We start from the raw sequence: 15,182 nt of genomic DNA, 5'->3' as shown, positions 1-15,182 counted from the left end.
ATGTTCCTAGCCCCAGATCGAGAGGTAGGGTTCGCACCTACCCCCCTGGTACAGGCGAGGCCCAGGGAGAGGTGATTGCCTGAGCTGTTACTTTCTCAAATTGCTGTTGGTCCCTCTGCCAGGTGTTCAGGAGGCGTGACCTGAGTCAGATGCACTCCCCCCCCCCCCCCCCCCCCCCCCCGCCCCCAGTCTGAAGAAGCCCCCCCAGTTGGAAAGAACGCACTGTCGGAGACACTGGTAATCGTGAGATTTTTTTGCAAAGAGTTCCACATATCCTAAATCTACCCGGAATGAGGCTAACAATTCAAAGACCCTCCCAGCTCTATCACAGTTCCTTGTAGTTTCACATGCTGAAGATGGTCAGTCCTTCGCTACAGTAATTCAATTTATTATTCAGATAGGTGTTGATGCAATTGCTGGCCCTGTGAAATCCTGCTCTCGTTTACGCAATGCCACTTTTCTTTTGGAGGCTACTTCTGATTCAAAAGCACAGCAACTGCTTGCAGCTTCACTCCTCCAGTGCTAACATATTTGTGCCGAAGCCCATCGAATGCTGAATTCTTTGCGTGGTGTTATTTACACTAGGCTGCTTGATGGTCTGGCCAAAGCAGATATCCAAACATACCTCTCTGATCAGGGTGTCATTGCAGTGCATCGAGTGATAAAAAAGATAGACGCCCCCTTAGTGCCCTCATGCACTCTTTTTTTTCTCACGTTTGATAGAGTAGTGCTTCCAACAGAGATCAAAGCAGACTGTGAAATTATCACAATACCAAATTAGTGATCCTTCGATGTCTCAGAACATGTCCTACAAACTGATCCCAAGTTGTGCCACAAGCTCCTCTTCTTCAAAATTATATTCAATACCTCCTCATTAGCTATGTGGTCTACCCATCTAATCTTCAGCATTCTTCTGTAGCACCACATTTCGAAAGCTTCTATTCTCTTCTTGTCTAAACTATTTATAGTCCACTTTTCACTTCCATACATGGCTACGCTCCATACAAATACTTTCAGAAACGACTTCCTGACACTTAAATCTACACTCAATGTTAACAAATTTTTCTTCTTCAGAAACGCTTTCCTTGCCATTGCCAGTCTACATTTGATATCCTCTCTACTTCAACCATCATCAGTTATTTTGCTCCCCAAATAGCAAAACTCCTTTACTACATTAAGTGTCTCATTTCCTAATCTAATTCCCTCAGCATCACCCTACTTAATTCGACTACATTCCATTATCCTAGTTTTGCTTTTGTTGATCTTCATCTTATATCCTCCTTTCAAGACACTGTCCATTCCGTTCAACTGCTCTTCCAAGTCCTTTGCTGTCTCTGACAGAATTACAATGTCACCGGCGAACCTCAAAGTTTTTATTTCTTCTCCATGGATTTTAATTCCTACTCCAAACTTTTCTTTGGTTTCCTTTATTGCTTGCTCAATATACAGATTGAATAACATTGGGGAGAGGCTACAACCCTGTCTCACTCTCTTCCCAACCACTGCTTCCCTTTCATGCCCCTCGACTCTCATATCTGCCATCTGGTTTCTGTACAAATTGTAAATAGCCTTTCGCTCCCTGTATTTTACCCCTGCCACCTTCAGAATTTGAAAGAGAATATTCCAATCAACATTGACAAAACCTTTCTCTAAGTCTACAAATGCTAGAAACGTAGGTTTGCCTCTCCTTAATCTTTCTTCTAAGATAAGTCATAGGGTCAGCATTGCCATCATTTCTACGGAATCCAAACTGATCTTCCCCGGCGTCGGCTTCTATCATTTTTTCCATTCGTCTGTAAAGAATTCACGTTAGTATTTTGCAGCTGTGACTTATTAAACTGATAGTTGAGTAATTTTCACATCTGTCAACACCTGCTTTCTTTGGGATTGGAATTATTATATTCTTCTTTAGGTCTGAGGGTATTTCGCCTGTCTCATACATGTTGCCCACCAGATGGTAGAGTTTTGTCAGGACTGGCTCTCCCAAGGCTGTCAGTAGTTCTAATGGAATCTTGTCTACTCTGGGGGTCTTGTTTTGACTCAGGTCTTTCAGTGCTCTGTCAAACTCTTCATGCAGTATCATATCTCCCATTTCATCTTCATCTGCATCCTCTTCCATTTTCATAATATTGTCGTCAAGTACATCGCCCTTGTATAGTCTCTCTATATACTCCTTCCATCTTTCTGCTTTCCCTTCTTTGTGTAGAAGTGGGTTTCCATCAAAGCTCTTAATATTCATGCAAGTGGTTCTCCTTTCTCCAAAGGTCTCTTTAATTTTCCTGTAGGCAGTATCTATCTTACCCCTAGTGAGATAAGCCTCTACATCCTTACATTTGTCCTCTAGCCATCCCTGCTTAGCCATTTTGCACTTCTTGTCAATCTCACTTTTGAGACGTTTGTATTCCTTTTTGTCTGCTTCATTTACTGCATTTTTATATTTTCTCCTTTCATCAATTAAATTCAATATTTCTTCTGTTACCCAAGGGTTTCTACTAGCCCTCGTCTTTTTACCTATTTGGTCCTCTGCTGCCTTCACTACTTCATCCCTCAAAGTTACCCACTCTTCTTCTACTGTATTTCTTTCCCCCATTCCTGTCAGTTGTTCCCTTATGCTCATCCTGAAAGTCTGTACAACCTCTGGTTCTTTCAGTTTATCCAGGTCCCATCTCCTTAAATTCCCACCTTTTTGCAGTTTCTTCAGTTTTAATCTACAGTTCGTAACCAATGGATTGTGGTCAGAATCCATATCTGCCCCTGGAAATGTCTTACAATTTAAAACCTGGTTCCTAAATCTCTGTCTTACCATTATATAATCTATCTGATACCTTTTAGTATCTTCAGTGTTCTTCCATGTATACAACCTTCTTTCATGATTCTTGAACCAAGTGTTTGCTATGATCAAGTTATGCTCTGCGCAAAATTCTACCAGACGGCTTCCTCTTTCATTTCTTAGCCCCAATCCATATTCACCTACTATGTTTCCTTCTCTCCCTTTTCCTACGCTTGAATTCCCATCACCCATGACTATTAAATTTTCGTCTCCCTTCACTATTTGAATAATTTCTTTTATCTCCTCATACATTTCATCAATTTCTTCGCCATCTGCGGAGCTAGTTGGCATATAAACTTGTACTACTGTAGTAGGCGCGGGCTTCGCGTCTATCTTGGCCACAATAATGTGTTCACTATGCTGTTTGTAGTAGCTTACCCGTACTCCTATTTTTTTTTATTATTCATTATTAAACCTACTCCTGCATTACCCCTATTTGATTTTGTATTTATAACTCTGTATTCACCTGACCAAAAGTATTGTTCCACCTGCCACCGAACTTCACTAATTCCCACTATATCTAACTTTAACTTACCCATTTCCCATTTCAAATTTTCTAACCTACCTGCCCGATTAAGGAATCTGACGTTCCACGCTGCGATCCGTAGAAGGCCAGTTTTCTTTCTCCTGATAACAATGTCCTCCTGAGTAGTCCGCGCCTAGACATCCGAATGGGGAACTATTTTACCTTCGGAATATTTTACCCAAGAGGACATCTTCATCATTTAATCATACAGTAAAGCTGCATGCCCTCAGGAAAAATTACGGCTGCAGTTTCTCCTTGCTTTCAGCCGTTTGTAGTACCAGAACAGCAAGGCTATTTTGGTTAGTGTTACAAGGCCAGATCAGTCCATCACCCAGACTGTTGCCCCTGCAGCTACTGAAGGCTGCTGCCCCTCTTCAGGAACCACACGTTTGTCTGGCCTCTCAACAGATACCCCTCCGTTGTTGTTGTACCTACGGTACGGCTATCTGTATCATTGAGGCACGCAAGCCTCCCCATCAACACCAAAAGGATGCTGCAATTCCAAGAGCAGCCATAATTTCTCTTTGTTGGATCTATCTATGGCTGTGAATGTTCCACTGGAGGAGAGTCTGACGAGGAAAGGGGAGGAGGGAAAAAAAGAAGGGGGTGTCACTACAGCAGATGCTGAGTGCCAGCCTTCGAAGACTCACTACTACAGGATGCAGATGCTGGAGGGTCCAGCTCCATGAGATCTAAAGAGGTGTCCGCACTCTCCCTATGTCGATCTGCAGAGTCCAGGGCAGACAAATGGTTGGGAGTGCACACCAGCAACACAGAGGCCGGCCGGGTGAGGGTATCACGTGGTGACATGATTGAAGAGGATCTCTGAGTTGGCAAAGGAGAAGACCATTTGCCTTTGTTTGATTTCTTGCAGCCTTTGTGGGTAGAAGATGGCAATTCAGATGTTTGTTGGCTGAAGGGACATAAAAAGTCTTCAGTAGAGTACTCCTTCTGTCCTTTCCAGCTGGTCGGTTGTGTAGCAAGTAACTTCACCCCATGAGATGAAAGTTGCTGGCTTGTTGCACAGCTGGAGGAGGAGGAGGAGACAGGGATACTACAAGGCCACTGGGCGATTTTACAACTGCGATGCTGAATTTGATGTTGCATGTAAGTGTGCCCCCCATGAACCAAGGAAACAAAATTGCATCCTCGCATTTCTTTCTGCTCCACTTTGACATTCCCCCTTCCCCGCCTCATGGGAGAGTCGTGCTGCTCACATGGGATGACGTTCATAGTCAGACCATCTCTATGGCACCTGACTGCAAGCTGTTGCAGTCCGCATTTTCCCTCCTCACTTCACCTTTTCCCTTTGTACCATTTACATCGCTCTATCCTTCGGTGCCATCAGGGCAGACTTAGTGCAGCTTGTTGTTTTGCAGGGTGGGCAACCACAGCCAGACTTAGACATTTGTTTCAAAGAAAATTCTGCACTGGCGGTATGAATGATTTTTATTAAATCTGCAACCGATTTTGCACCACTTACCGGTGCATCCTCAGGCAATCTGTACAAAAAATAATAAGAGCTCATATAAACTATTTGATCCCCCAATTCTGAGGTGTAAATTAAACTTTTAAATAGCTAGTTTTTTTAATGAAACAAGAAAGTACTCACTTACGCTATTTATTGCATAGTAACATTGAACAATGTCCTGTAGCCACTCCCCACCATTCACGTCCAATATGCTTTCATCTGGTGAAAACGGTAGTTAAAATTTAATTTTTTTTTTTAAATGGTGGGAGCGACAATGACTTAGGAAATAAAAATAAAATACAATGCTTATAAAACTCCCCTAAACACGAACGGCGAAGAGCGGAACATTAGCATGAACAAACAGCGGAATTAGGGCCATGTACACATATCAGAACATACCGTGCAAGTTGAGAGGAGCAGCGGGCATGGCCTGACTGACCGAAACCCGGAAATCGTTCACGCAGTGGTGCAAGAATTGCCAGAGGCTGGATGACGTGTACAAGGTGTGAAGAGTTGGAGGTACTGGACATTTGATAAACAAATCCTTATGTCTATTTTTTTTAATGTGTAACACCATACTATGTGGCCAATATAAAAAATAGGCAGTTAGGTAAAACCGTAAGAATAATAAATGTGGTGGTTCTGAATGCGTAAGGCCCGGAGTACACACAAAAATATATTGGACAGAACCTGCTACAAGTAAGCTATAGGGGTAAGGCTACCTGTTTAAGTAATCAAAATTTTCCAAAAGACCTTTGTGCCTCAGGTCAGTCTAGGCATTAAGTGAGGAGCAAGGGGATTTCTTCAGAACTCTGAAGATTTCAACCTCTTCCAAAACATTAAGGGTGTTGCCCTTACTTTCCAAGTGTAAAACCCGCATTGGTGATATGGTGACCCGTTTCCCGTAAATACGTACCTATGGCCGATTTTGAGCCTGGGTCGCAGATGTGCTCCTTAAAGCAGGTCTCAGAACTTCTTCCTGCCTGGCCTATGTACTCCGCATCACAATCATCACATATCCCCAACGACTTAAAACTATTCCATGTTGCAGCCTCCTTGTGTTTGAACTTCTGCCCATTGTTTTTAGGAGTATAAAAGGCCGGATTTATTCCCTTAGAACTTAAGCATTTGCCAATTCGGCTTGAAATGTTACCATAGAAAGGTATCCTGTGAAGTTTACGCCCAATAGCTAATCCTCTGTTTGCTGGTTGTAGGGAAGTGAATGTTCCGGGTGTGAGTGGGGTGTGAGCAGTGTTATGTTTCATGTTTATCTTCCGTAATACACCACTGTTAATCTTACCAACAAAATCTGCATCGTATCCATTCGAAAAGGCAATAAACTGTATTACTTTAAATTCACGATCCCTGGCTTCTTGGGACCTTATGCATCCAGTGGCCTCTTTGAATTGCATAGGATGATTAGACGATCTGTGTATCGCGACATCAGAAGTGGTGGGCTTTCTGAAAAAATCAAAATTAACAGAGTTCCCATCGATTTTGACCAATAGATCTAATAAGGGAAGGGTGCCATTAATGCTCTGTTCCATAGTAAATTGGATCCTCTTGTGTATTTTGTTTAGTTCACCTAGGAAGGCGTTACAATCCTGGAAAGAACTGTTATATAGCAAAATTATGTCATCCACATATCTAGCCCAAAAAATTATCCTTTCAGAGTACCTGCTTAAGTCGACCATCATATTATGCTCAAAAAAGTCATAAAAATGTTGGCAAGGCAATAAGACTTTAGAGATCCCATCGCCAAGCCCTGTTTTTGGATGTATGTACTATCCCCAAGTTTAAAATAGTTATAACTTAATACCAGTTCGAGAAGCTGCAATACCTCTTCTATCTCTTCTAATGGTCTGCCACTATTTTTTTAAAAAAATTTCACTAATTATTTCATGGAGCTGATCGGTTGGGATGCTTGCATACATATTTTTTACATAAAATGAAACCAGGGAAGTACCCTTTGGTACTGTCAAGGCTAAAAGTTTGCTAATCAATTCCTCTTCATTTGAGATACTGAAGTTTACTGGATGCTTGAGGTTTCTATTCAAATATTCAGCCAAATGTTTCTTAAGTTGAACAGCTGGGCAATTCCTGCAGTTAATAATGGGTCAGATAGGCAAACCTTCCTTATGTAGCTTTATTACACCACGAAGTCTAGGAGCCGATGGGTTCATCAGAATAATTGATCTCTTATTAAAAAGTCTTAGAAAGATACTTGTATTCCTAGTCATCTTTTTAGTACTCGCTACGTATTTAGCAGTTAGGTCATAACTTTTCTCAACGTGGTTGGTGTCAATAAAATGCTTGACATTTTCAACGTACTGTTCCTCCGAAATAACTATGACCGATTTAGACTCATCCGCTTGCACTATAATCGCACCATTATCCCGGAGCTTTTCACTGATCCTACGTGCTGCAATGTTCTCCTCAGACGCTATAAGAGAACTACCACTAGGATGACCTTGGCTGTTAGAGTAAATCTCTGCTATTTTGTTTACCCCTATAGCCACTTCATTACACTGAGAGCCATCATCATCAGTTTTCCATCCAAAGCAGAAACAGTGTGGGAGACCAACCGATCCAGTTGCTGCTGCGATATTTTGTGTGATGTATTATAGGATAAACCCTTATCCAATAACCGTTTCTATTTCCAATCGAAGACAATGTCGATTAAGTTACATGTTTACACGTCTTTGGAAAAAAAAAATTTTAAATCACATTCAGTGACTTGAGGATTAGGACCCCGTTGCTTCAAATTTTGAAGCTTCTGCAACTTTTTACCCTGATTTTCGGTGAGACTTTGCTTAAATGAATCCAGGTACGCATTGATGTGGTCAGAAACCCATTGGAATTATTGTCCCTTTAACATGCCAGCTAAATACAAATGAGCCATATATAGCTCCTTATTTACACAGTCTTTTTTAATATACAAGGAACGAATCTCATTGTGCAGGCAAAATAACATAGTATTTCTTAAGTATTTTCCAGTGCCATGAGCATTTTTACGAAACAAACACCAGACGTAATTTGGAATGACCTTTGCTGCTAAACACTGTCTGTTAAATTGGATAATGGCACTTATCCTACCTATACACTTCCTTAAATTAAACAATCTATAAAAGGCCTGCTTAGCTGTGCTAGGCTATCTGAAACCTGTTACAGATTGCCTGGCACAGCTAAGTGGGCCTTTTATAAATTTTTGGACAACTTTGTTCAGGAAAACGGTGTGCCTCAGTGTTCCATCCTGAGTGTCGTCCTCTTTGCTATTGCCATTAACCTTGTTATGGCCTGTCTCATAGCAGGCATCTCCAGCTCCCTTTTCGTTGACGATTTTGCCATCTCTTGCAGGTTTCCTTGAGTGGTGTCTTCAGCATTGTCTTGATCATCTTTACTCGTGGAGCATTGACAATAGCTTTTGCTTTTCCATTGACAAAACCATTTGTGTGACTTTCTGATGGTGCAGTGGATTTCTTCCGCCATCTTTACATTGTGGACCTGTTGCTCTTCTGTTCGTTGAAAATACGAAATTTCTGGGGCTCATGCTCAATAGGAAACTTGCTTCGTCCTCCCACTTCTTACCTGGCCAACCGCTGTACGCGGTCCCTTGATGTTACATGTGCCCAGCAGTACTTCTTGGGGAGCTGATCACAGCACCCTCCTGCATTTTTTTGCCAGTCCCTTACCCATTCAAAACTAGGGTATTGGTGTTTCGTTTACGCATTTGCAATTTCGTTCATCTTATGCCGCCTCAATACAGTCCATCATCGTGGCATCGTGAGCAGGTGGTGTCACTTTAGCATCACCACTGGTTGTACCTTCATGGGAACAAGCTCCAGAGAATTAAACCTCGCCCAACTGCTTGGCCAACTGCACCCTCTCCCTGCGATGAGATCATTTTAACTAGGTTGCGTACTGGGCAATGTCTTTTTAACCAGCACTTAAATGGTAATCCCCCCATTACTTTGTGCTCATTGTCCTGAACCTTTGATGTTTAACTATTTTTACAGAAACATTATATATTTCACAGTATTTGGTAAAATCATTGATTCATATTATTTCAATAAAAACCTCTAGTTTCATGTCTTTTTACATTATTGTTTTTGCAAAATTTTCCTGTCCTTATGCATTAGTACAATATTCTTATCACCAGGTGTGCCACAACCTATTCTTCAGGCCATTTCCATGGACTTGTTGTCAGTCTGCCCTGTTTATCTTTAAAAAATGATTTCACCTTCAGCAGCTGCAATTGCTATCCTAATTGTAGCTTATCCAGTGGTTTGTATCTCTCTCTGATTTTTCCATTCTGATAAGTGGAATGCTGAAGACTTTTAACCTTGTCTGACACATCCTCCACCCATGCAACTACTTATTGTCAGATCTACCATTGTAACTGCCAATACCTTGTGCGACATTTGGTGCACTTTTGTGCAACTATTTTGTATCGCTAATAGCAGATTTCTGGCTGTGTTTTAGATTTGGTGATATGGAGACCTGAAGTAGTTATTTTGATTATATTATATGCCATACCAAAAAATAAATACTTAAAGGCATTAAAAGACACTGTATGAGCAGAACTTCCTAGGTAACTGATCAGGCCATGTTTCAAAAGCAGTTTTCTTGTATTATTAACACAATGACCACTCCCACCAAAATGAGCAAACTGCAGCCAAAACCATACTTGATGGTTCATGCAGTTCGATTCGCTATTTCATTTCTAGTCTCTCTTTTGTCATCTAAACTACTATTTATTTTTTTATTTGTTTTTAAAGTTAGGTAGTGAAAATGCATTCTGCCATTACATTGTGAATCTGGAAGTATCAAAGAACTCTCATATGCCTTGCTCTACATTCTCATTCGTTATATAGGACAAACTGATAACCTTAATAGAGTGAGTAAGTGGGATACAGTTTAGCGACAAGGTGAGATATTCCTAGTTTTATTCAGCTAAGAAATTGTCCAGCCTTATAAATTTAAAGAAACTTTAATTAAGCAGTATCTGTTGGTTTGGAACTATTAGTCATGAAATGTGTTCCCAGTAGTCCTCCCATTATGCTTTGCTTCAAGTAAATAGCGGCAAGTACAATTGACATATTTCTTAGCTGCTTAAGTGCTTGATGTTTGGAGGTTTGGACCCAGATCTGCTGTTTATTGTGCAAACAAAATTTCTCATGTGCTCCAAGAAAAGTATAATGATAATTTGCTGCTGTGAACTAGATCGTTTTAAAAGTTTACACACTTTACTGTACTGTGACGTAAAACTTTTATAGCATAGCTTTTACACATTGATAAAGCATTGTTTACTCATTATGGATTTCTTTCAGGGGATTCATGGTGACCTGAAGTTCACTGATCCTACAGCTGAAGAGGAAGATTTATGCAACACAACTCCTCAAGATGGGACCAACTTAAACCATGGTACAGTTACAGCTACTCTGTTACCAACACATCAGCAGATATCAGAATACACCCAAAGTGGAATAATGGACATTGATAGTGTTACTGATGCTATTAATATTCTGATGAAACTGTGTGAAGCTGTGTATCCTCTTTCAAAACAATGTTTAGTTAAACATGTTGCAAGGATGTCAAAGAAGAAAATGGACGTTCTGTTAAATACGAGTGCTGACAGAATAGTTTGTTGAATGAAAAAGGGAGATCACTGCTGCTTCTTCTTTAATTCATTCCTGCCTTGATGTCATTAAACATGAACATTTGTAGAAGCAGAGCAGAGAATTAGTGATTGTAACTATGTGGAAAGGAAGGCAAAACTATGATTGGAACTCATTACATTTGTGCAAGAGTGGATAGTTCTTTGTTGCGACTACTGTTTTATTCAAATTTTGTAAGTGTACAATGCACTGCTACATTTTTATTGGGATACATAGGGTGTGATGTACATTTTGTAATAATTTTTTTTAATAATTTGTAACTATAATAAGAGTAAAGACTAAACAGTATTGAGTAATAAAACCACTGTAGTGATGTCCTAATCATAAAACTATACTTAAGTTTCAGTAAATAATTTTGAAACAGTTATATATCTTTTACGTTTCCCTTCTCTCTTTATTTTTATATGTTCTCCTGCTCAAGACTTTGTCATCTACATTTATACTCTGCAAACCACCGTGAGATACATGGCAGAGGATATATCCCATGGTACAAGTTACTACTTCCCCCCATGAACCATGGTGGGGAGGCTTCCGTGCCTCGGCGATACAGATAGCCGTACCGTAGGTGCAACCACAACGGAGGGGTATCTGTTGAGAGGCCAGACAAACGTGTGGTTCCTGAAGAGGCTCAGCAGCCTTTTCAGTAGTTGCAGGGGCAACAGTCTGGATGATTGACTGATCTGGCCTTGTAACACTAACCAAAACGGCCTTGCTGTGCTGGTACTGCGAACGGCTGAAAGCAAGGGGAAACTACAGCTGTAATCTTTCCCGAGGGCATGCAGCTTTACTGTATGATTAAATGATGATGGCGTCCCCTTGGGTAAAATATTCCGGAGGTAAAATAGTCCCCCATTCGGATCTCCGGGCGGGGACTACTCAGAGGATGTCGTTATCACGAGAAAGAAAACTCGCGTTCTACAGATCGGAGCGTGGAATGTCAGATCCCTTAATCGGGCAGGTAGGTTAGAAAATTTAAAAAGGGAAATGGACAGGTTAAAGTTAGATATAGTGGGAATTAGTGAAGTTCGGTGGCAGGAGGAACAAGACTTTTGGTCAGGTGACTACAGGGTTATAAACACAAAATCAAATAGGGGTAATGCAGGAGTAGCTTTAATAATGAATAGGAAAACAGGAATGCGGGTAAGCTACTACAAACAGCATAGTGAACACATTATTGTGGCCAAGATAGATACGAAGCCCACACCTACTACAGTAGTACAAGTTTATTTGTCAACTAGCTCTGCAGATGATGAAGAAATTGAAGAAATGTATGATCAAATAAAAGAAATTATTCAGATAGTGAAGGGAGATAAAAATTTAATAGTCATGGGTGACTGGAATTCGGTAGTAGGGAAAGGGAGAGAAGGAAACGTAGCAGGTGAATATGGACTGGGGCTAAGAAATGAAAGAGGAAGCCGCCTGGTAGATTTTTGCACAGAGCACAACTTAATCATAACTAACACTTGGTTCAAAAATCATAAAAGAAGGCTGTCTACATGGAAGAAGCCTGGAGATACTGACAGGTTTCAGATAGATTATATAATGGTAAGACAGAGATTTACGAACCAGGTTTTAAATTGTAAGACATTTCCAGGGGCAGATGTGGACTCTGACCACAATCTATTGTTTATGACCTGTAGATTAAAACTGAAGAAACTGCAAAAAGGTGGGAATTTAAGGAGATGGGACCTGGATAAACTGAAAGAACCAGAGGTTGTACAGAGTTTCACGGAGAGCATAAGGGAACAATTGACAGGAATGTGGGAAAGAAATACAATAGAAGAAGAATGGGTAACTTTGAGGGATGAAGTAGTGAAGGCAGCAGAGGATGAAGTAGGTAAAAAGACGAGGGCTAGTAGAAATCCTTGGGTGACAGAAGAAATATTGAATTTCATTGATGAAAGGAGAAAATATAAAAATGCAGTACATGATGCAGGCAAAAAGGAATACAAACGTCTCAAAAATGAGATCGACAGAAAGTGCAAAATGGCTAAGCAGGGATGGCTAGAGAACAAATGTAAGGATGTAGAGGCTTATCTCACTAGGGGTAAGATAGATACTGCCTACAGGAAAATTAAAGAGACCTTTGGAGATAAGAGAACCACTTGTATTAACATCAAGAGCTCAGATGGAAACCCAGTTCTAAGCAAAGAAGATAAAGCAGAAAGGTGGAAGGAGTATATAGAGGGTCTATACAAGGGCGATGTACTTGAGGACAATATTATGGAATTGGAAGAGGATGTAGATGAAGACAAAATGGGAGATACGATACTGCGTGTAGAGTTTGACAGAGCACTGAAAGACCTGAGTTGAAACAAGGCCCCCGGAGTAGACAACATTCCATTGGAACTACTGACGGCCTCGGGAGAGCCAGTCCTTACAAAACTCTACCTTCTGGTGAGCAAGATGTATGAGACAGGCGAAATACCCTCAGACTTCAAGAAGAATATAATAATTCCAATCCCAAAGAAAGCAGGTGTTGACAGATGTGAAAATTACCGAACTATCACATTGACACCGGTGTGTCAGACCCACCATACTTGCTCCGGACACTGTGAGAGGGCTGTACAACCAATGATCACACGCATGGCACAGTGGACACATCAGGAACTGCGGTGTTGGCCGTCGAATGGCGCTAGCTGCGCAGCATTTGTGCACCGCCGCCATCAGTGTCAGCCAGTTTGCCGTGGCATACGGAGCTCCATCGCAGTCTTTAACACCGGTAGCATGCCGCGACAGCGTGGACGTGAACCGTATGTGCAGTTGACGGACTTTGAGCGATGGCGTATAGTGGGCATGAGGGAGGACGGGTGGACGTACCGCCGAATTGCTCAACACGTGGGGCGTGAGGTCTCCACAGTACATCGATGTTGTCGCCAGTGGTCGGCGGAAGGTGCACGTGCCCATCGACCTGGGACCGGACCGCAGCGACGCACGGATGCACGCCAAGACCGTAGGATCCTATGCAGTGCCGTAGGGGACCGCATCGCCACTTCCCAGAAAATTAGGGACACTGTTGCTCCTGGGGTATCGGCGAGGACTATTCGCAACTGTCTCCATGAAGCTGGGCTACGGTCCCACACACCGTTAGGCCATCTTCCGCTCACACCCCAACATCGTGCAGCCCACCTCCAGTGGTGTCGCGACAGGCGTGAATGGAGGGACGAATGGAGACGTGTCGTCTTCAGCGATGAGAGTCGCTTCTGCCTTGGTGCCAATGATGGTCGTATGCGTGTTTGGCGCCGTGCAGGTGAGCGCCACAATCAGGACTGCATACGACCGAGGCACACAGGGCCAACACCCGGCATCATGGTGTGGGGAGCGATCTCCTACACTCTCCGTACACCTCTGGTGATCGTCGAGGGGACACTGAATAGTGCACGGTACATCCAAACCGTCATCGAACCCATCGTTCTACCATTCCTAGACCGGCAAGGGAACTTGCTGTTCCAACAGGACAATGCATGTCCGCATGTATCCCGTGCCACCCAACGTACTCTAGAAGGTGTAAGTCAACTACCCTGGCCAGCAAGATCTCCGGATCTGTCCCCCATTGAGCATGTTTGGGACTGGATGAAGCGTCGTCTCACGCGGTCTGCACGTCCAGCACGAACGCTGGTCCAACTGAGGCGCCAGGTGGAAATGGCATGGCAAGCCGTTCCACAGGACTACATCCAGCATCTCTACGATCGTCTCCATGGGAGAATAGCAGCCTGCATTGCTGCGAAAGGTGGATATACACTGTACTAGTGCCGACATTGTGCATACTCTGTTGCCTGTGTATGTGCCTGTGGTTCTGTCAGTGTGATCATGTGATGTATCTGACCCCAGGAATGTGTGAATAAAGTTTCCACTTCCTGGGACAATGAATTCACGGTGTTCTTATTTCAATTTCCAGGAGTGTACTAACACGAATTCTTTACAGATGAATGGAAAAACTAGTAGAAGCCGACCTCGGGGAAGATCAGTTTGGCTTCCGTAGAAATGTTGGAACACGTGAGGCAATACTGACCCTACGACTTATCTTAGAAGAAAGATTAAGGAAAGGCAAACCTACGTTTCTAGCATTTGTAGACTTAGAGAAAGCTTTTGACAATGTTGACTGGAATACTCTCCTTCAAATTCTGAAGGTGGCAGGGGTAAAATACAGGGAGCGGAAGGCTATTTACAATTTGTACAGAAACCAGATGGCAGTTACAAGAGTCGAGGGGCATGAAAGGGAATCAGTGGTTGGGAAGGGAGTGAGACAGGGTTGTAGCCTCTCCCCGATGTTATTCAATCTGTATCTTGAGCAAGCAGTAAAGGAAACAAAAGAAAAATTTGGAGTAGGTATTAAAATCCATACAGAAGAAATAAAAACTTTGAGATTCGCCGATGACATCGTAATTTTGGAAGAGCAGTTGAACGGAATGGATAGGGTCTTGAAAGGAGCATATAAAATGAACATCAACAAAAGCAAAACGAGGATAATGGAATGTAGTCGAATTAAGTCAGGTGATGCTGAAGGAATTAGATTAGGAAATGAGACACTTAAAGTAGTAAAGGAGTTTTGCTATTTGGGGAGCAAAATTAACTGATGATGGTCGAAGTAGAGAGGATATAAAATGTAGACTGGCAATGGCAAGGAAAGCGTTTCTGAAAAAGAGAAATTTGTTAACATCGAGTATAGATTTAAGT

The 15,182-nt window shown here is 42.1% G+C and overlaps 1 protein-coding gene across 1 annotated transcript in view; it reads left to right on the top strand.

Annotated features, from left to right (window-relative positions):
* The window catches only part of LOC126278117 (exosome complex component MTR3-like), a 33,247-nt gene extending 22,375 nt beyond the window's left edge, over window positions 1-10,872 (top strand). Inside the window, exon 4 of the mRNA XM_049978001.1 lies at window positions 10,158-10,872. Within this exon, the coding sequence (XP_049833958.1) occupies window positions 10,158-10,478 (321 nt within the window). The 3' untranslated portion in view covers window positions 10,479-10,872. The remainder of the gene's footprint in view (window positions 1-10,157) is intronic.
* The last annotated feature ends 4,310 nt before the right edge of the window (window positions 10,873-15,182 follow it).

This window comes from Schistocerca gregaria, chromosome 6, assembly GCF_023897955.1.
Source record: "Schistocerca gregaria isolate iqSchGreg1 chromosome 6, iqSchGreg1.2, whole genome shotgun sequence".
Lineage (NCBI taxonomy): Eukaryota > Metazoa > Arthropoda > Insecta > Orthoptera > Acrididae > Schistocerca > Schistocerca gregaria.
This window is presented reverse-complemented; position numbering and strand designations above follow the sequence as displayed.